This window comes from Phyllostomus discolor, chromosome 2 (genome assembly GCF_004126475.2).
Source record: "Phyllostomus discolor isolate MPI-MPIP mPhyDis1 chromosome 2, mPhyDis1.pri.v3, whole genome shotgun sequence".
In the NCBI taxonomy this organism is placed as follows: Eukaryota; Metazoa; Chordata; class Mammalia; order Chiroptera; family Phyllostomidae; genus Phyllostomus; species Phyllostomus discolor.
The window spans coordinates 212,027,723-212,047,295 of NC_040904.2; the positions used below are offsets into that span (position 1 = coordinate 212,027,723).

The 19,573-nt window shown below is 45.4% G+C and overlaps 1 protein-coding gene and 1 long non-coding RNA gene across 2 annotated transcripts; both read left to right on the forward strand.

The window, feature by feature from the left end:
• The first annotated feature begins 487 nt into the window (after window positions 1-487).
• On the forward strand, window positions 488-12,601 carry RBX1 (ring-box 1). The gene is made up of 5 exons (XM_028532389.2): window positions 488-658; window positions 2,539-2,617; window positions 7,525-7,595; window positions 10,417-10,502; window positions 12,390-12,601. Exons 1-5 carry the CDS (start codon window positions 581-583, stop codon window positions 12,400-12,402), a joined length of 327 nt encoding a protein of 108 aa, XP_028388190.1. The 5' UTR covers window positions 488-580; the 3' UTR covers window positions 12,403-12,601.
• LOC118499195 lies at window positions 7,602-10,148 on the forward strand. Its single transcript, XR_004901719.1, has 2 exons — window positions 7,602-8,781; window positions 8,943-10,148. It is a non-coding gene; the product is annotated as an uncharacterized LOC118499195 (long non-coding RNA).
• Window positions 12,602-19,573: the final 6,972 nt, after the last annotated feature.

Genomic DNA, 19,573 nt, shown 5'->3' on the forward strand with positions numbered 1-19,573 from the left:
GGTGTCCGGGCTCCCGCTCTCGCCGGCCTCACGCCCGGCTCGGAAGCCGCTCAGGGCTAGCGAGCAGCGAGTGTGCAGAATGCGGGTCCGGCGGCAGCAAGAGGGAGGGCGCCAGCTTCGCCCCGTCCTCGGCGGAACGCGGAGGGAAACCCGCCGGCACGCGAGCGGCGCAGCGGCCTCGAAGGCGGGGCGGGGCCAGGGCCTCTCAGGTCGCGGCCTGACGGAGGAAGCAGCCGCCGCCCAAGCCGGGGTGCAGTGGTTGGGGGCTTCCCGCGGGAGGGCAACCACAGCGAGTCCTGCTCAGCTTTACTACCCGGCTCGCCCGAGTCTGCCCGGCCCCGCCCGGCCCCGCCCAGCCGCTCCGGCCACCGCCTCCTCCCCCGCCGAGTCCAGTGTCGACTGGAGGGCCGAAACCTCTGCCAGCGCCTTTAAGAGGCGTGGCAACGTGCTCCGCCCCCACCCACCCCTCTCGCGCCAGGGAGGGGTGGGGTACCGGAGGACGCGTCAGGGCCGGAGTGGGAACGAGGAGTGCCCTGGTGCGCAGGCGCAGTGGGCGGACGGCGGACCTTGTGTTTCCAAAATGGCGGCAGCGATGGATGTGGATACCCCGAGCGGCACCAACAGCGGCGCGGGCAAGAAGCGCTTTGAAGTGAAAAAGGTTGGGTCTCGCCAGCGTGTTCCTCAGGGAAGCTAGAGAGGCTCGATCTGGCTGGCAGGCCCCAGGATGACCGAGGCGCGTGGGAAAAGGCTTCATTTCAGGGCGTTCCTGAGATTGGGTACCACGCTTGGAAGCGGGGGGGCGGGTCTTGGAGTTGATTGGCATGAGCGCGAACCACTGTTAGTTGTAGTATTGGCTTCACTGAGAGCACGAGGGGCCAATCACGGAGGTTCTTATTGAGATACGCGAGATTGTGATTTGGCTGTGCGAGCCAAGCGGCTGAGCTGTCACTGAAGGGGTTGGGGTGGGGGGTCGGGCTGGAGAGGGTGGGGTGGGGTGGAAGGGGGGGTCAGATCGATGCGGAGGGTGGAGGATGAGGCAGTGCGGCGAAAGCCGGCAACCTGAGGTCCTACCGCATCGGAGGCCTCCGAGGAGCCGGGCTGAGCTCACTGCCCCGCCCCTTTCCGAAGTTCGGGATCCCTCTGACCCCGAGAGGCAGACGCCGGATCCTCGCCGGAACGAGGCGTCCATTACCCTTACCCCTTCTGTGTCCCGAGCCCCGCCGAGTAAAAGCGTGTTGAGCGTAACTCTTGGCGCTTTGGAGAGGTCTGTTGATTTGTCACACAAGCCGCCCCAGTCCTGTCATATCTAGAATCCTCCTAAAAAATAAAAACTATGGTGGAATTTGTTAAAAAGAAAATGCGAGCCCAAATCTTACGTCTTTTACGACGAAAAGGGTTCAATGCTAGTTGCGAACGACCTGCTAAAAGTCGGAAAACAAAAAAACGTGGAATTTGTCCTTTAGCATGAAATGCTTCAGACTGGTTTACTAACAGTTTGGGAGAAAAGTGCCGATTCCCTCTTAAGATGAAATAAGTCCGTTCAAAATGAAGATTCTGAAATAGGGACGGTGTGATTTCTGGAACACTTAGCTAAACACACAGTATATTCACCCTCCTAGTTGCTTTTTGGCGTTTCATTGTGGGCACTGCGTGCTCAGTTAAAACCAGCAGCCATATTGAAGAAGAATAGACGTAGGATTTTTTTCCCTCCCAAGAGGAAGCTGTTGGATGAAAAGTACTGAAGAAGTTGGTTGAAAGAGATGGCAGTTTGGGAGGTGGCCCAGGGAGTTTGGGAATGTTTACAATGACAAGCCAGGAAGTCGAATTATTTAAATGCCACTTTCAGATAAATTCTTACTGGAATTATCTTAACTAAATATTCAGAGTCTGAGCATGAAAAGTTAGAACATCATGTTATTTGATGGTAGGAGCCAAACAAAATTCTAGTGAATTCTAGAGTTTGTTTTGAAGTAATATTGCATGATTTAAATAATGATCTTGTTCTGCGTACTGGGTAATTTGTTATCCACCTTATCCCACGATTACCCGTTTTATGGTCCAGCCATCATTTTAGTTCATTCTGTCCCTAGCTTTCACCTCCCTACTCATGCATCCAGAGCTACTTGGAAGAGCAGATATTGACTGCTGCAGAAATTGAACTCTTCTGCAACTGCCAGGGGAACCTGCACAGTAATTCAACTCTGTTTATTAAACCTGAAACGGGCATTTAAAAATGATTCCTGCTTTGCTTACATTGATATGGCTGGCCAAATTATTTTAAGCTGTAGGAAAAAGTAAAATTAAAAGATGACTCATTAATTTCTGTGTTCATATACTCAACCCTTTGAAGAATGGGTGAATATACGTGTAGCCTACTGTTGCTGTCTGATATAAGATTAAAGTAATACCCAAAAACTATTGTTGGGTGGTCCTTGTGGCCAAAGAGAGATGATAGCTGCAGCTGCAGTGTGAAATCCTAGAGGGTGTGTATGTGTATCCCAAGGAGAGTGCATTGTTCCCAGCTTTTTCTCTTTGCAGTGGAATGCAGTAGCCCTCTGGGCCTGGGATATCGTGGTTGATAACTGTGCCATCTGCAGGAACCACATTATGGATCTTTGTAAGTACTCGCAGGAGGATGGGAGGGAAATTCAGAAGGTTACCGAGATTGTGGCTATCCTGATGTGACCAGTTTCATTCTTCACAATGAAATATAAAGCAAAGGCAGAGCACTGGGGTCTTCTGCATCTAGTCCATTGGTGTGTGTGAAATAGAGTAGTTTTTTGTGGTGTTTTGGAGGCATACCCATCGCAGCATCTCAGAATAAATCTACTCAGGGTAAAGATGACAGGACCACATTTAGAATGAATTGTGGACCCAGAGGCACTGTTGATCCCTCTATATTTTTCATCTTGTACACAGACTCAAAGGTGAAAGTAAACTTTGGGCTAAAATATTTTACCAGAGCTAGTTTTTGCCAGGCAAGATTTATAAATAAAAGAAGCCTACGAAGCAAGGATTTTCAGTGTTAACCCCAAACATAGTTAAGAAGATATCTCTGCCAACATCTAAATAGGCAATTGCACTAAAGAAATTTCATTTGAATGTTTACATATTCCACCACACACGGTGGACATGATTTATAGCTATTGATGGATAAACTTAGTAACCTTATAGCAATAAGGGCAAGAATGTTGACTGTACCAGGAAGAGTTGAGGTTGCTTTTTCATCTAAATGCTAAAATGGTTTGTTACTAAGATCAGAAGTAGGGCAAAGAAATTTCAACTTGCTAGAGTTGAAATTATAGGCACTTATTTTTTTAAGTCACTCACCTGCCTCTCCAATTTTAAGCCACTCTCCTGTTCACTCTGATAGTTTGTCTGGCTTGCCATTCTTGAAGTGTCCATGGTCTTTTAGAGCCCTTACATATCCTATTCTTTCTGCCTGGAATATTCTCTGCCTCTTCTTCCTGCTACTTGGGTCTAACCCAGCATTGTCCAGTCTAAATGTGAGCCACAAATTCGGGCACATGCATAATTTCAAATATGCTAGTACTCACATTAATAAAGTAAAAAGAAACAGATGACTTGTATTTTATCTCTCCTACTGTATCCAAACTATATTAATTTCAACATGTAATCAGTATTTTAAAGTGAGATATTTTACATTCTTTTTTTGTTTGTACTAAGCCTTTGGAGTATAGTTTCCACTTACAGCTAGTCTGATCTTAATTCAGACTAGCCAGTATCAATGGCTCAATAGCCACATGGAGCTCGTGGCCACTTCATTGAGTAATGCAGAGCTCACATCATTGGTCTTCATAACTCACCCTGGAGTTGCTCAGATGTTTTCACTAACCATACTTACATGCACACAAACGCAGCCTATGACAGTTCTGTCAATATTCTCAAGACATCCTGTAGTTGCCTTTGTAGCAGCCATTTAATTTAATCAGTCCTCTATCATGTCCATGTGATTTATTGCCATATTCCCAGCATCTACCATAATGTCTAGTACATTATAGGTTCTCACTAAATATTTACTCAGTGAATAATAAAGACAAAATTGGGGGAAAGTTTGTGGTCATTGCAGTTTGGAAAGCACGAATCAAATATTTTGTGTTGGAAAACAGTCATGGCTGGTGTCAGTAGCTTATTGCCCTTGGTTTCGTAGAGTTTTGACCATGTTTACCTTTTCACACAACAGGCAGAGCCGATCAGCAGCTACCGTAATGTTTGATATAGATAGGGACTCATCACAGAAAAACACATGCACATTTTAAATGTGTTTGGGTGTGGTATTTGATTAAATGCTTGCCAACTCTCTGCCATGCGTTTTCTCAGGGAGTTGCACCCACAGGAAATTTTACTTTCTTGGGGCTCTCTTCTGTAAATAATGATTTCATAGAACCCTGATTTTATTTTTTACCTCTGTATTTAAGTTGTTGTGTCTCTCTCTGGATGGAAGAGAATGCACTTCTTTGGAAGACCATGACAGACGAAGGCCATTGATATTCTGTCTTCTCTTAGAGTTGACCACTCAAGTGATCAATGTAGGCTTCAGTTAGACACCTGCCTTATGGTATATTTTATTCTTATTTATTTACTTATCGTATCTTTAAACGTCAGTGAAGAAATAGAACACTGAGCTCCTATTACAGAAATTACAACAGTGTTTTTAAGTTGTAGCTTCTATTCATTCAATAAATATTTGTATCCTGGGTGTTTTCCTAGGCACCAGACTAAAACTGACTGGGATCAAGTTTTTATCCTTAAGAAACATATTCTGTTGTTTAATACAGACACTAAAGAGAAATCTGATTGCCACAGCTGGCCTTGCCTTTCAAAAATAAATGGAATATGATTCTTGAAAAAGACTTTTTGTTAAAGATGAAAATAAGACTCTTGGTTAGCAATGGCCATTTTCTAATATATTCTAGTCTGGCCTTAAATCAATAATTATATACATAGCTGTAAATAAATAAGAGTGATTATGGCTGTGCCCCAATTGGAATCTCCTACAAAGCATTCTTGCTTTGAAACTTTCTCTCTTTGAATCCAAATTGTTACTACATGCTCATATTTAATTGATACTACACCATATTTATTTTAGATTGTCCCATTTTTTGATGTTTTACAGAGTTGCTGAAATATACAGTCTACTTAGGTGTTATTTTCTTTTTTCTTTTTTTAAAGATTTTATTTATTTTTTAGAGAGGAAAGGGAAGGAGAAAGAGAGAGAGAGAAACATCAATGTGCGGTTACTGGGGGGTCATGGCCTGCAACCCAGGCATGTACCCTGACTGGGAATCGAACCTGCGACACTATGGTTCACAGCCCGAGCTCAATCCACTGAGCTACGCCAGCCAGGGTTTAACTTAGGTGTTATTTTTCTGCATTACATCAGGTAGTCTAGTTCCAGATGAAGAGGACATCCAGAACGACTGAGACCCAGCTTTTATCCATAAGAAGTTAATCTCTTCCTAAAACCACAGTTCCATCAGTGTTTTCAAAGTGTGAAATCTGTTCACTTCCAAGATGAAGCCATTGCTTCCCTGGCAGTTCTGAAGTTTAAAACTCCCCGAGCGTTGTCACATGAAATACTCCTCTGTCTTTGCCAGGGGTGTGATAGGAACCTGTGACCTGCTGCTTGTCTGTCTGCTCTAGGTTGACTGTTCCCGGTTCTTTTCCCCGTTTAATGACTGTTCTCTGCACCAAAAACCTGAAGACCTTTTGAGAACATTTTACACTTGTATTCAGTGGTTTTTCATGCTCTTTTATCTGGCTTTCTAGATTGCAATCCTGTCCCTCCTATATATTTTTGTTCTTTGTTAGAGATTTTCTGGTAATGAGTAAATACACATTTTGTCCCCCATTCTTTCCGTTTATAGAAGTGGTTTTTGTTTCCCTATTCAGTTACCGAGAGCCTGCTTTGCATTTGGCACAGAAAGACAGCCCTTTAAAAGTACTGAGACCTAGAAAAATATAAACATGATAATGTACCTTGAAAAAGTTTGTTACTTAAATAATTGTGCCTTTTATTTAACTAATTTCATTATAAATAGCCCTCATGTAAGTGAGAGATTCCAACCAGAAGGAAGTCAGGTGTATTTTCTCAGCCATCCCTTTATATGGGAGTGCCTTCACAATCCCAGGAAATTCTTGAATACACTGTGTAGACCCTGGATCTCCACTTGTGTCAGAAAGAAAATCCAGTTATTCTCCTTATAGTGTGAATCTGTGTAGCAAAAGCAAGTTCTGAGATTTCGGATTCTTTGCTTTTCATATTTTTGAAGGGTGGGGAAAACCCCTTATTACAGTAAAACTCTTCCCCTAAGACCATTAACATCTCAGCATTATTTTCTTACAGTTTTATTGTTTTCTACCTATGGAAGTTTGAAGTAATTGTCTACTATTAAATAGTCTTTCCTAGAGATTTTTCTTCTTCAGAAGGGGGACTCCATTTAGTTACCACCTTTGGAGAAAGCATAATATACATTGATAGTGCTTGTTCCTTGAATATTTATCCCTAGTAGAGCTTTATGTATCACTTCCGGATCTCAGATTTTCATTTTGTTCAGTTTCCCTTCTCTTTCCCCTCTATGAAGTTGATGTTGTGTACATACATTTTCAGTAACTTATTCTGTTCACCAGATAGAATCACCTCAGGGGCTGTAAGCATCACTAAGTGGCAGGCCCCAAAGCCCTAACCCATTGGCCTAACAGGTTTGCTTTGGTGACAGTGTATTAAAGACTTGAGATTTGATGTCTTTGTGGAGAGCATACCCTATAGTTTGCTGCAGGCCTCTTCACCCCCTTTTGTCTTGCTTCTGTCGCAATTCACATTTGCCTGCTGGATCCCTTTGGGCTTTGGAGCTTCCCACAGGCAAGCCTGGGTGTTTTGAGGGCCTACAAGCAAGCGGTCGCCAAGAATAGGGAAAAGATGCCAGTCCCCAGAGCAGTAAGGGTTATGAGGTGACTAAGAGTTTATGAAATTTACCAAATTAGGAGGAATCACTTTCATTTGGACAAGTCAGATTGTGTTCAGAATTAAAAAGTGCCTTTTCCTTCATTATTCCGTTCTTAAACAAGGGTAGGAAATCATTGCAAAGCATACTGTTAAGTCACATCTCTGCCTTATCTGTTTTTTAAGATTTTATTTACTTATTTTTAGAGAGAAGGTACGGGAGGGAGAAAGAGAGAGATAGACGTCAGTGTGAGGTTGCCTCTCATGCGTCCCCCACTGGGGACCTGGCCTGCAACCTAGACATGTGCCCTGACTGGAGATCAAACCGGCGATAGTTTAGTGCACAGCCTGCACTCAATCCACTGAGCTACACCAGCCAGGGCTCTTTTTAACGTTCATTAAATGACTAATTGATCACTGGAGATTTTGTTCAGGTTTACACCGCTGCTCCCCCAGCCCCGCCCCGAGCATGACCTTGTGTGACCGTGCAGGTAGGACAGCTATAGAGTGAAAGGCGGTTGCTCCTGCAGTCTGTGATCTTGTTGCTCTTGTTCCCACAGGCATAGAATGTCAGGCCAACCAGGCGTCTGCCACTTCTGAGGAGTGCACCGTCGCGTGGGGAGTCTGTAACGTAAGAAAACGTCTTTTCCTATCATCATGGCGTGTAAACACATTACCGCTCTTCCTGACTTGCCAGTCTGGAAACCCAGCTAGAAAAAACAATGACTAGCCCACCTTTCTCCCAGAATGTGTACAAATAGTAAAAAAAAAAAAAAAAAAATTAAATCTTTGTACTATTCACCTGTTTCAGGGTAAAAATTGTTAGTTATTGCAGAGGCACTAGTTTTTCTTAATTACAGAGTGGGCCCACTTTTGTTAGCAACATCTTGGGGGGGTTCATCTTTGGAAATTGCTTTTGAAGCCTGTGGGACAGGTTTGGGAATTATTCTGTTGGTGGAAATCTTTGCCTTCTTAACAGGTTTTCTTAAGTTTGGTGAATAAACTGACTGATCGTGTGTGTGTGTGCACGTGCATTTTGAGTGTGGGGAATGTACTAAGTTTGGGTTTGGGGGATTGTTTTTTAACATGGCTCATGCCAGAAATGTTTTGTGCAGCATCATTGGACTGAATGTACGGCCTTCCAGGGTGTGACAGCTGCGAAGGATAACCAGCATCAAATATGTTATTTCTAGCATGTGGTAAAAACTCATCCTCATAGCCATATAGCCCGTCGGACGAGCTAAAATTGTCCTGACTGGATCGCCAAGGGGACAGGGGACCCACAGCCCCCTGCACAGCACAGGCCTAAGAGACTTGGCGTCTGTGCAGCGTGACCTATGAAGGGACTTCGGGCAGGTAGTTTGCGTCTCTCCGCCTGGGCTCTCTCGTGTAAAGTAGGGCTCGCGGTAGACTGCATAGAGTGTAACCAAGAATGAAGTGGTTTTAGGTTCAGAGTGCTTAGAACATTCCTTGCACATAGTAAGCGTTAGCGTTTGCTAGATACATACAAATTTGGGGCAGTGGCGGTTACTGAAAAGATAGTAGCTGTCAGTACAGCTGACTTCATTCTGTCAGGGACCCTCTGGGCAGTTGACAGAAGCCCATATTGGCTAAGGGATGGTGGGGAAGGAGAAATACAGCAGGCTCTTTGCTCTCCTTGGCATTCAGGCGTGTACTAGGAACCCTGTTACCCTGCGGTGGGAGGAAAAGGGACCCTAAATTTGGTGGAGAGACGTACTCAGAGAGCCTGCTGTAAAGAGGAGCCAGCGTGGCATGGCAAAAACCTTTGGACTAGTCCTGGGTTCTAGTTCTTGGTCGTTTGCTAGCCAGCTCCATGAAATAGGCAGGTCGCTTGACTAGTCTGGTTTTCAGTTTCCTGTCTATAAAATGCAGGTGGTACTACCTGTCATGCTTGCTTGCCAGGGTTGCTGTCATGCTCAAACGATGGAATACATGTAAGCTGTCAAGCGCCGGTCAGTGTGCTCTGCAACTGCTCAGCATACCCATGCATGTGTTAGGTTATTAACAGGAAGAAAGTTGGGGTCGGGAACGTTTGTGGATGCTGTCACCTGCCACACATTCTTATTTGCATCCCTGCCTTCCCTCATTTTCTGAGGTAGTTGGGGTGTACAAGGACCCTGTACTACTGCGACGTGCCTAGTGGGGGAGGTGGAGGAGGGTGTCTAGGTGAGTCTGTCCTATGTTTGAGAAAAACAGACATTTTGGGGGATTAGTTTTTTTCCATAATGGGTTGTATGAGAGTCGATAGTAAGGGACCTTCCAAAAGCTGTCACTCTCAGAGAACGTTTGTCCTGTTAAATATCTGTAGTGTACTAGCTGTGGAGTCCACTCTTAATTACTGAATTCTGTTTTAAGTTCTCTGCATGTTTTGGGAGATATTACTGACCAGATTTCAAGGCTGTTATTAAACCAATCCTGCAGAAGCTTTCATTGTTTTGTTGGGTGTCAGCATTTCCGCCCCGTCCCCACCTCAGCTCGACCCATCACAGATTAGATGTGGAGGAACACTGGCCGCTTCTCCCTTAACACTCCAGCCATCTGAGCAGGGATGGGGAATAGGGCTGTTGGGGAGGTGTTAGAGATGTTGTAATTAGCATCTGCAGGTCGCTAAGGCATGCTGGCTTTCCTTTTCCCCAAATCCGAAAGCCAGCTCCTAGCTCCCTGCCAGTTGCCAGTATTCTCAGTACTCTTGCCTCTTACTGCCTGTCTTGATCATGAAATGAGCCCTTTGATGCTCTTTCAGCTCCTGTGTTCATCATAATACATCCTTTTACCCTAACTTTTTATCGTATTCCCTTTAAAGACAAAGTCCCTCACCCATACAAGGCTTATTGAGTAGTGAGCCCTTGTAACAGCACTATGTCTGTGAACAAATCTGGAAATAAAGTCCTGTGAACAGGGTTGAGGTGGGTGAGCGGAGGCTGGGGGAGTCGCCGTCTCCACCCTGGGTGGGTGGTGGTGGCAGTGCACTACCAGGGGCTGAGGAAGCTCTTCCCCTGGGGTTCTTGTTCTCCAAGGAGTGGGATGCGGCTGGAGATGAAGAGTGGGGGGAGTTTGAAATCTGCATGTGATCAAGAGCCTCCTTGCGTGTGTCCGAGGGATGTAGAAGCCGCTTCTTGCAGGCCGGCTGGGATGAGGAAGCCACATTCCACCTTCCCCTAAGGGAACGGGGAGAATTCACTGCTAGAACATACGCCCTCCTTCCTCAGTAGCTTCCTCCCCGAGGTAATGACATTTCTAGCAGACGTTTCACTGGAAATGCCCTTGTGCCTAACCAACGCGTAGGGGTTGTGGCTTTTTTGCTTCTCGTTTCCTGTCTCCCATTGTTCTCCGGCCCCTTTGTGTAACCGGTCCACTGCATTTGACACGTGTCGTCTGTAGATGGCTGAGCCTACACAGTTATTTTTAATAACGTGTATCTTTTCTTCCAGCATGCTTTTCACTTCCACTGCATCTCTCGCTGGCTCAAAACACGGCAGGTGTGTCCGCTGGACAACAGAGAGTGGGAATTCCAAAAGTAGGTATCTGGCGGTTTGGATGTTGTAAGGCTGGGCTGTAATGGCACTGGTCAGTGCCATTCTTGTCACACCTCAGGCTGAAGGGTGTGTAGGCATAAAACATGGAGCATGGAACATACCTTGTTTTATAAACTAGCTTTTGGTTAATTAAAGGCTCTATTTGGAAGATGCACAAATGTATGGTCGGCATTAGAAGTGTGCAGCCTCACTGGCTGGTGTGGCTCAGTGGATTGAGCGCCAGCCAGCGAACCAAAGGGTCACCAGTTGGATTCCCAGTCAGGGCACATGCCTGGGTTGTGGGCCAGGTCATTTTCTTTATCACATTTTTTATGAGAATGGGGATTTTTATTTAACTATGAGTTTTGATTAATAGCATATAATTAGTTTTAAAAATAAAAAATAGGGTTTAGTTTGTTGTGTTTAGAAGTCCCTTATTGGTACAGTTATTTTGCTTTAGACTTGTTTATTTACTTTGGTAAAAAGTTTTAGAAGTCATATCAAACACATGTTCATTTTTAAGAAGCCTGCCAAATACTCAGTGTCTAACTCATACCGTTGCACTCTGTTCAGCAAAGTGTGTGCTAAGTAACGTGTAAGATATGAAAATGAATGAGACAGTCCTTCCCTGCTCTCGGGGAGCTTGCATTCTGAGTGCAGCCATGACAGTAGTACGTGTCAAGGCAGAAGCACTTTTTGAGTTCGCAAGAGGATTTTGTGACTTGCTGTTCCCTATAGCAGGCTCAGGATTCTGTTTTGGACCAAAACCACCTCATGTTGCCCATTACATGTGCCCAGGTTTGAGCCTAAGGAGTGGGAAGTGGGAAGAATTCCTCATGTTGGGCTTTGACACTGCCACTTTATCCAGCCACTGGCTTTGCCAAGCAGTGGTTTTCAGTGCATTGGGAAAACGGATCCGTAAGGAACAAATTACAGCATTCTTTTAATCTGCTAGGCGATTTCTGGGTTGTTCTCTAGCTCACTAACAAACACTACAGCTCTCTACCTTAGGAAGTTTGGCACAACTTTTTTTTTAGACAATATTCAACTGGATTTCTTACGAAAAGTGCTTTAAGGACCTAGTAGTCCTTCAAGGTGTTTGAAGCAGTGATCTGGAGTTTTCATAGCCTGGTTCTCATCCATATAATGAAGTATTTCCATGAGGGGCTAACTGCCCCAAAAGAACCAGCACAAAAGATTAAGTAAGATAATGAAGAATTTTGTGTTCAAGAAACCCATTTATATGAGGAAGAAACTTCCTGGCTTTGTTTACTTTTATAATCTTGTTAGAGCCAAATGTTGGCTTCTGAGGAAATCAGAAAACACTTGAAATCTATGCTCAGTTTTTGCACTTTCCGTAGTTCTGCCCTTTTTGTAGTGCTGAATGCGACCAGAGCCGTAATGCAACTGGTGACAGATTTTGAAGATGAAGGCTGTTCTATTACTATTCTCTGTGCTTGCCTTACCCCAAACTTGCTCAAGTACTGGAGTAGATGTGCAAAACGGTAGGGAGAGGTCACGAGCTCAGGCTGTTGGAGCCACCGACCGGAGCCAACAGATGGATTTCCCTTTCGCATCCACCAGCTCTCGCTTCTTCCTCTCACCTCCCTGCCTCCCTGCCACTGCCCAGCGTCTGTCTGGTAACTGGACGGAGTCCGGGGCGTCCCAGGGAGGCACCTCCACTAGGGAGGTTGGGGCTGTGGTAGGTAGAACATCACAGAGGGTGATTAGATGAAAGGGGCAGAGACCAGTGTCACAACCCAGTCCTGGAGCACACGTACATCTTTTCAGAGTTTTAATCAAATTTGCTCATGTGTTTAAGTAAGTTTTGTAGTCTCAAAACAGGAAATTACTAAGGAGTTAATGAAATAATTTACTTTGTCTTTCAGGTATGGACACTAGAAAAGAATATTTTCCCATCAAGCTCAACTGTTTTGTTATTCATTTTAGTGATTTGCCCTCCTGTTACTTAATTGTAAGTTAGATAGAATGTGTCTTTTCTGCTTTGTCTTCTAAGTTTGCTAATCTGCAGCCCTGTTGTGTTCTGTGTCAAATAAAATCCAGTTGGATTCTAGAACAGATGCCGTCTTGTGTACGTGAATAACAAGTGAACAGAAATAAGGGCCCCTGTCCCCAGACTGGAAGCCAGCTTGTGGAAGCGAGGCGTTTGTTCATCAGAGCAGAGGTGTCCCGTGGGCGCGGCGCTCGGGCACCAGGCTCCTGTGCGCGCCTGGTTACCGGTGGCAGTCTCGGGCAAGTCGCCTCTGCTCCACGTGGCTTCTGAGGACTCGGTGGCATCATGGGGGCCCAGAGAGAGGCTTTGTAAACTGTAAAAGCACGATACAAATGTTAACTTTGGTCTATGATGTGTTGCTTTCTTTTCGTTTAGAAAAGTAAATGTAAAAGAAAATCTAGTAATTTCGACCTGCAAAAGAATAATGTATTAACTGCAGTTTAAAATTGGTGTCACTTAAAATTCAATTAACAAGAGAATTCAAGTTTCCTTCACCCCACCACTCTTTGAAATTTGTTTAAATCGTGTTGGCCATGTGATGCGCCGGCTGTAACACTCAGTGTTGGGCAGAGTTTTTAACTGAGAAGCAGTCTGGATGCTACAGTGGGTCTCGGAGTGGTCTGAGGACTCCTGGGGTCACCTGGAATCCTTGTAGGTGCTTCATGAAGTTCCTTTTCCAACCGCCTGCCCGTTCGAGGGCAGCTTTTCTTTGTATTCTTCAGTCAAAGCAACATCTGAAGCGAAGAAGCAAATACGAGAATGCAGCTGTCTTCTGTTAAGTCAGCTATAGAAGGGATTTGCAAAAATGTAAAAGAATGCCGCTCATCTAACTTTTTTTTGTTTTGAAAAATAGTTACGTGTAATAAAAATATGTTAACATGTGATGGGGTTTCGTTGTTTATGTCTTAAATTTCTCAATTTTTACTTCCATTATGATAACTATTATATAGATATAGTCCATACAAACATATTCTTTAAGTCCTACTATTTGGATCCTGCGACTAAAAGGTTTGAGAACCTCTAGCTTAGTAATAAAGAACTTTAAATCCTAATAAATCTGGATCAGACCCAGCTTCCCCGCTTAGCTACTCCACACACCTGGCACGTGGCAAGCACTCGCCTGGAGGTAGCTGCTACAGTTGCTATTATTTTCAGGCTTCTGCCCGCGGCAGAAAATCCCCTCTTTTTTTTTTTTTTTTTTTAAGATTTTATTTATTTTTTTTTTTAGAGAGGGAAGGGAGGGAGGGGGAGAGAGAGAGAGAAAGAAAGAAACATTAATGTGCGGTTGCTGGGGGTTATGGCCTGCAACCCAGGAATGTACCCTGGCTGGGAATCGAACCTGGGACACTTTGGTTCCCAGCCCGCGCTCAATCCACTGAGCTACGCCAGCCAGGACTAGAAAGCCCCTCTTTTAAGCCCCTTCCATGTGGTCATTTAAACTGCATGAATACTTTCAGCAGTAAAAACCACATTTCTCACAGGTGACAACATTATGTATTTGGAGAGTTCTGTCTTTATCAGGACTCTGGGTTGCTAAGCGCAGAAACCTAGCTCCTGCTCAGGTGAAGGGAGGTTGCTGGAGGGATGTGGGGCTACGGAACAGAACAGAAGAAAGGACCAGGGATGCAGCCAGTCTGGGCATGAGAGGAACCAGGGCATCGCTGCTGGTCCTCCCCCTGCTGCCCCTTCACGGAGGCTAACGTCAGATACCGCGGGAGAATTGGGATGCTCTCACCTCCCCCTGCCACCTCCCCTTCCTCAGCTCCTGCCACGCCAGACCAAACAAGAGATACGTACCTAAAGACGTGCTTGGGGAGATTTGTCTTACATTGAGCCAAAATGTCTCCTCGTGACATACATAGCCACTTATTTTTGTGTTGCCTGATGAAACTGGCGGACATAAATCCTTCCAGAGATATTAGTGGGGTTATTTGCTGAGGGCCTGCTGTGTCCTATGTATTCTTAGAGGACACCGCAGAGTTAAAGTCTGCCCTCAAATAGCTCCCAGTTTAGGAGGAGATTGCGAAGAGAATGAATGAATGAATGAACGAACAAATGGTGGAAGTCCATTCTGGAGAGCTTGACAGGGCCCAGATTGGGCTTGATGTTGAAGTGCCCATTCCCTCTTGGTTTTCCTTCTGACGACTGTGCCCTCCCTGTAGGAGCTCCTTTTCAATCTGCCCCTGAAGGTTTGGGCCTCAGTTCTGCTCTGTCTGGGAGACCTTATCCTCACCTGTAGTCAAAACAGTGTCCTGGACCCTGGGGTGGGCTCCTGACGGCTGATGCTGTGCCTCTTCCAGGCTTGCTTTCAGTAACCTCAGGTTGGCAGCTTGAAAGTGTGTAGTTACCCCACAGAAGTTGAGAAGTGCTACAAATCAGTGTTTTCCCTAGAGAGCGTGTTCGTCACTTATGAGCACACCGCTGCATAGTTGTGCCCATTAGCTGTCCTTGGTGGTGTGTCTTACACACTCAAACAGCATTTCAATAATAACTGACCTATGATCATTCTTCCAAAGCACATCCCTCCTGGATATGTTCTCGCCTGGTTAGTAGCACTGTCCCCCGTCCAATTTCTGAAGCCACAGACGTTCACAAAGCATTTTAGACACTCTCCTCTCCTTCCCCTCTGCACCTCATTAATCACGAACCTCTATTCAGTCTCCCGGTGTGCTCTCACTAAAATCTGTATCCTCTTCTCCCTTCCCACCGCCAGGGACAGGGGCCCACCCCTCTTCTCAGAGAAGGTTGAATTCCCCGACTAGCCATCCTGCCCTTAGTCTCCTTGCTGTAACCTGAAGTGCGTCCTCAAGTTTGTCTGATGCCCCTTCCGCTGCTTGAGAAATCCCCACGTTGATGGAAGCAGAGTTCGCTTCCCATCATAGACCTCGAACGCCCTCACCCCGCTCTCCAGCGTGCTCGCAGCTGCAGCGAGGTGGTGGGTCACCTAACTAGCAATTAGGGACGCTCACGCTGCCATCTATTACGACCGTGGGCAGCAGCCCTGGCAGCACCCAAGGCCTAGTGCCGGTGGCAAAATGGTGATGACATCCAGTAACAGCGTCAACAGGCAACACCTTCCTGGACTAGTTTTGTGGCATTGTTTGGCTGTGGTCCCAGGGGCTGCCCGTTTTCTGAGCCTGACTCTCCAGCAGCTGCCGTGAGCTCTCCGGTGTCCTTTTAGTAGGCGCTCTGCTATGAAAATCATCCAGCTCTTCGGAGCCCGCTGCCTGCCCTCTAAACTGGGCCCTCACCCCATGCTCTGCAGAACCTCACACAAAGCCTGTAGGGCCACAGCATACCCCCATTTCCGCCCATGTCTTTCCAGCTTTGCGTGAGTCCCTCAGCCCATTGACAAAGCTAACGTCAGTTTGGAGAGTTTGGGCTGTTGACCTTAAATATTGCATCACCTGCATCACCTGCATCACCTAACTAACTTGAAAGAGCCCGCCCCGGCTTCTCATTTAACTTCAGGTTGAAACCTCTCCCCGAGGCCGACTCATCTCCAGGGGAGCTGGCCCTGCCCGCCTTCCTGATCTCATCCAAGGATGTCATTCCCTCCGGTGTTCACACAGCCCCAGCCACCCTGGAGGGAATCGGCACCCGCCCATGGCCTCGGCTTGGGACTCCCCCCACATCTCCAAATCTCTGACTTCTTCGAGTCTCAGAACATGTATTCACTGTCACCGCCCCAAGGAGGACTCCCCTGCCACCCTGTGGAAATGGCCATCCAGTTCACTGTCGCATCAGCGCATTTAATTGTCTCTGAAGCACTCGGGGCTACCTAAGTTGTCTTGGTCACGTAAGTCATTACTCACTTACTGTCTATCCTGATTCTGGAGCCCCAGGAGAGCAAAATCGTCCTGTTTGCCGCTGAATCTCCAGCACCTACCACTGTGCCTTCGTTGGTTTAATGTGTAAAGGAATGGACAAATGAACTGCCCTCGCTTGTATTTTGGTCACACCTGCCAAGCCCACTCTGATCAGGATTGGGGGGTCCACCGGGAAGAAGCACTGTACTGATGGGGTACACGTGAGTATCTTGTCTGATCCCTGTGACAGCTGAGGTTCCCTTTGAAATGATTTTTGCGTTATCTGAGCCTGAGAGCTTGGTTGTCACTGTGGATGTTTATTTTTATCATCATTGACTATGTACTGACTGTCACTGATGTGCCAGCCATCGATGGGAACTCTCCCATCCCCTTTCCCTTCACCGAAATAGAGTCGAGTGCTGTCACGGCCCCACGTCACAGATCAGGAAACTGAGGCTCAGAGGGCTGAAGTGACGGGTAGGTCTTGTCGTAGGGAACGGTGGAAGCGAACTTTGAGCCTGGGTCAGTCTGACTCCTGCTCCTCCCCGGGCACAGGGTTGACACCAGCCCTCTCCCCTCCCCACCCAGAGGATTCGGCTCACCCTCTCCTTGGTGATAATGATTCCAGCTCACCCCACCCCTTGCAGCGGCCGGCCATCCCCCATGAACCACAGTAGGGCATCTTTTCCATTTAAACTGTGGCCACCTTTCCGTTTTTAGCTCTTCTCTCTTCAAAAGAAGTGAATTTTAGAGAAGAAGGAGTAAAGATATCACCTATTGTTTTTTATTTGTTTTGTTTTTTAGAAGCCCGGTTCTTAATATATTAAAGGTCAGAGTTGAGTGTCCAAATCAATAATAATGGTCTTCATAAAATTGAGGCTGGAGGAACAGCCAGGTTCCCTGATTAATAAAGAACCTTGGCATTTGGATAGCCCATAACTATTTACAAAGGGCTTTCACTCCCTCCTCTCATTTTCCCCTCACACTAGCCCTCTGAGAAGCAGGGGTGGGAGAGGAGGCGACCTTGGATGGAGGTATACCCGGGGCCACATCCCAGCCCACCACTGTGGAGCCCCATGACCTTGGACAGGTCACTCAGTCTGTCTGAGTCCTTCATTTATTTTTCATTTTAAATGATCATGCAATGAATTGGACTTTTAAAAACATCTTGGCAAGTAGTTTTATGAATTTGAACAGAATACAGATGATTATAATCACCACAATCAGAGTACCGAGCAGGCCCACCTCCCCAAATACTTCCCTTGTGCTATCTCTTTATAAACACATTTTCCCCAACCCTAAGCGCTGATGACCACTGGTCAGTTCTCCATCCCCATAGGGTTTGTCTTTTCAAGAATGCCATGTAATGGAATCAGACGGTATGTCACCTTTTGAGATTGGCTCCTTTCATTCATTATGAGGCCTTGTGATGAATTCAATGGTCTTGTGTGTGAATAGTTCACTCCATTTTATTTCACCATGTGGATGACCACAAGCTGCTTATCCGTTCATCTGTTGAAGGACATGTGAGCTGTTCCCATGTTCTGAGTCTCCTGTTTGTGTTGTTTGGTTTTGGTTTTTACAAGTTGTTTTCTAATGGTGGTAAAACACATATAATATAAATTTACCATTTTAGGTGTAAAATTCATAGCATTAAGTATTACCCTTAAAAAGCAAAAAGTTGTATAACCATCACCAACTATTTTCAGAACTTTTTCATCACAGATGCTCTCCACCCATTAGACAATAACTCCCCATCTCTCCCCATCCCCACCCCTGGTACCTCTGTTTTTTCTGTCCCTATGAATTTCCCTATTCTAGGGACCTCATACAAGTGGACCCATACAATATTTGTCCTTTTGTGGCTGACTTCCTTGTCTTAGCATAATGTTTTAAAGGCTCATCCATGTTGTAGCCTGTGTCAGAGTTTCATTTCTTTTCAGAGTGAACAGTATTCCACTGTATGTGCACACTACATTTCGTTTGTGCATTTATCTGTTGGTGGGTGCTTGAGTGTTTCCCACCTTTTGTCTATCATGAATACGTCTGCCATGAACAGAATGTGTACAAATATCTCTCTGAGATTCTGTTTTTAATTCTATACCCCTAGAATTGCTGAATCGTATGGTAAATTCTATATTTAGCTTTTTGAGGAACTGCCAAATTGTCTTCCACAGAGGGTGCACTATTTTTACACACCATGGCTTCAACAACAGAAATTTACTTCTCGCCATTCTGGAGGCTGAGAAGTCCAAGATCAAGGTGCTGGCAGATTTGGGTTTTGGTGAGAGCTTTTTTTCTGGCTTGTAGATGGTCCCCTTCTGGTTATGCCTTCACACAGTCTTTCCTTGGCATGAGCACTCAGGGAGAGAGGGAGATCTTGCCCTTCTTACTTTTCTTATAAGGACACCAAGCCTATTAGATTAAGGCCTTGCCTTATGACCTCATTTAACTTTAATTATCTCTTAAAAAGCCTGTATCTTCCCTGGCCAGTGTGGCTCAGTGGATTGAGTGCCAGTCTGCAAACCAAAAGACTGCCAGTTCAATTCCCAGTCTGGGCACATGCCTGGGTTGTGAGCCAGGTCCCAGTGTGGGGGAGTGTGAGAGGCAACCTCACATTGATGTTTCTTTCCCTCTCTTTCTTCCTCCCTTCCCCTCTCTCCACATATAAATAAATAAATTTTTTTAAAGAGCTTATATCCAAATACAGTCACACTGGGAGCTACAGCTTCAGCATATGAATTTGGGGGGTGTGGAGGGGACACAGTTCAATTTATAGTAACATCTTTGACAACACTTACTAGTTTCCATTTTTAAAATAATAACCATCTTAGTTTTGTGAAGTGGTATCTCATTGTAGGTTTGATTTACATTTCCCTAATGATTAATGATATTGAGCATCTTTTCGTGTGCTTACTGGCCATTTTTATTTTTATTTTTTATTTACTGATTTTAGAGACAGGAGAAAAGAGAGACAGAGATAGAAAGAGAAAGACAGAAACATCAATTTGTTGTTTCACATCTCTATGCATTCATTGGTTGATTCTTGTATGCGCCCGGACCGGGGATCAAACCCATGACCTTGGCATATCAGGATAATGCTCTAACCAGTTGAGCTACCCAACCAGGACTTGTCCACTTTCATATCTTCTTTAATGAACTGTCCATTTAAGTCCTTTGCCCATTTTTTAATTGGGTTGTTTGGTGATGATTTGTAGGAATTCTGTAAATAAACTGGATAATTAAATCC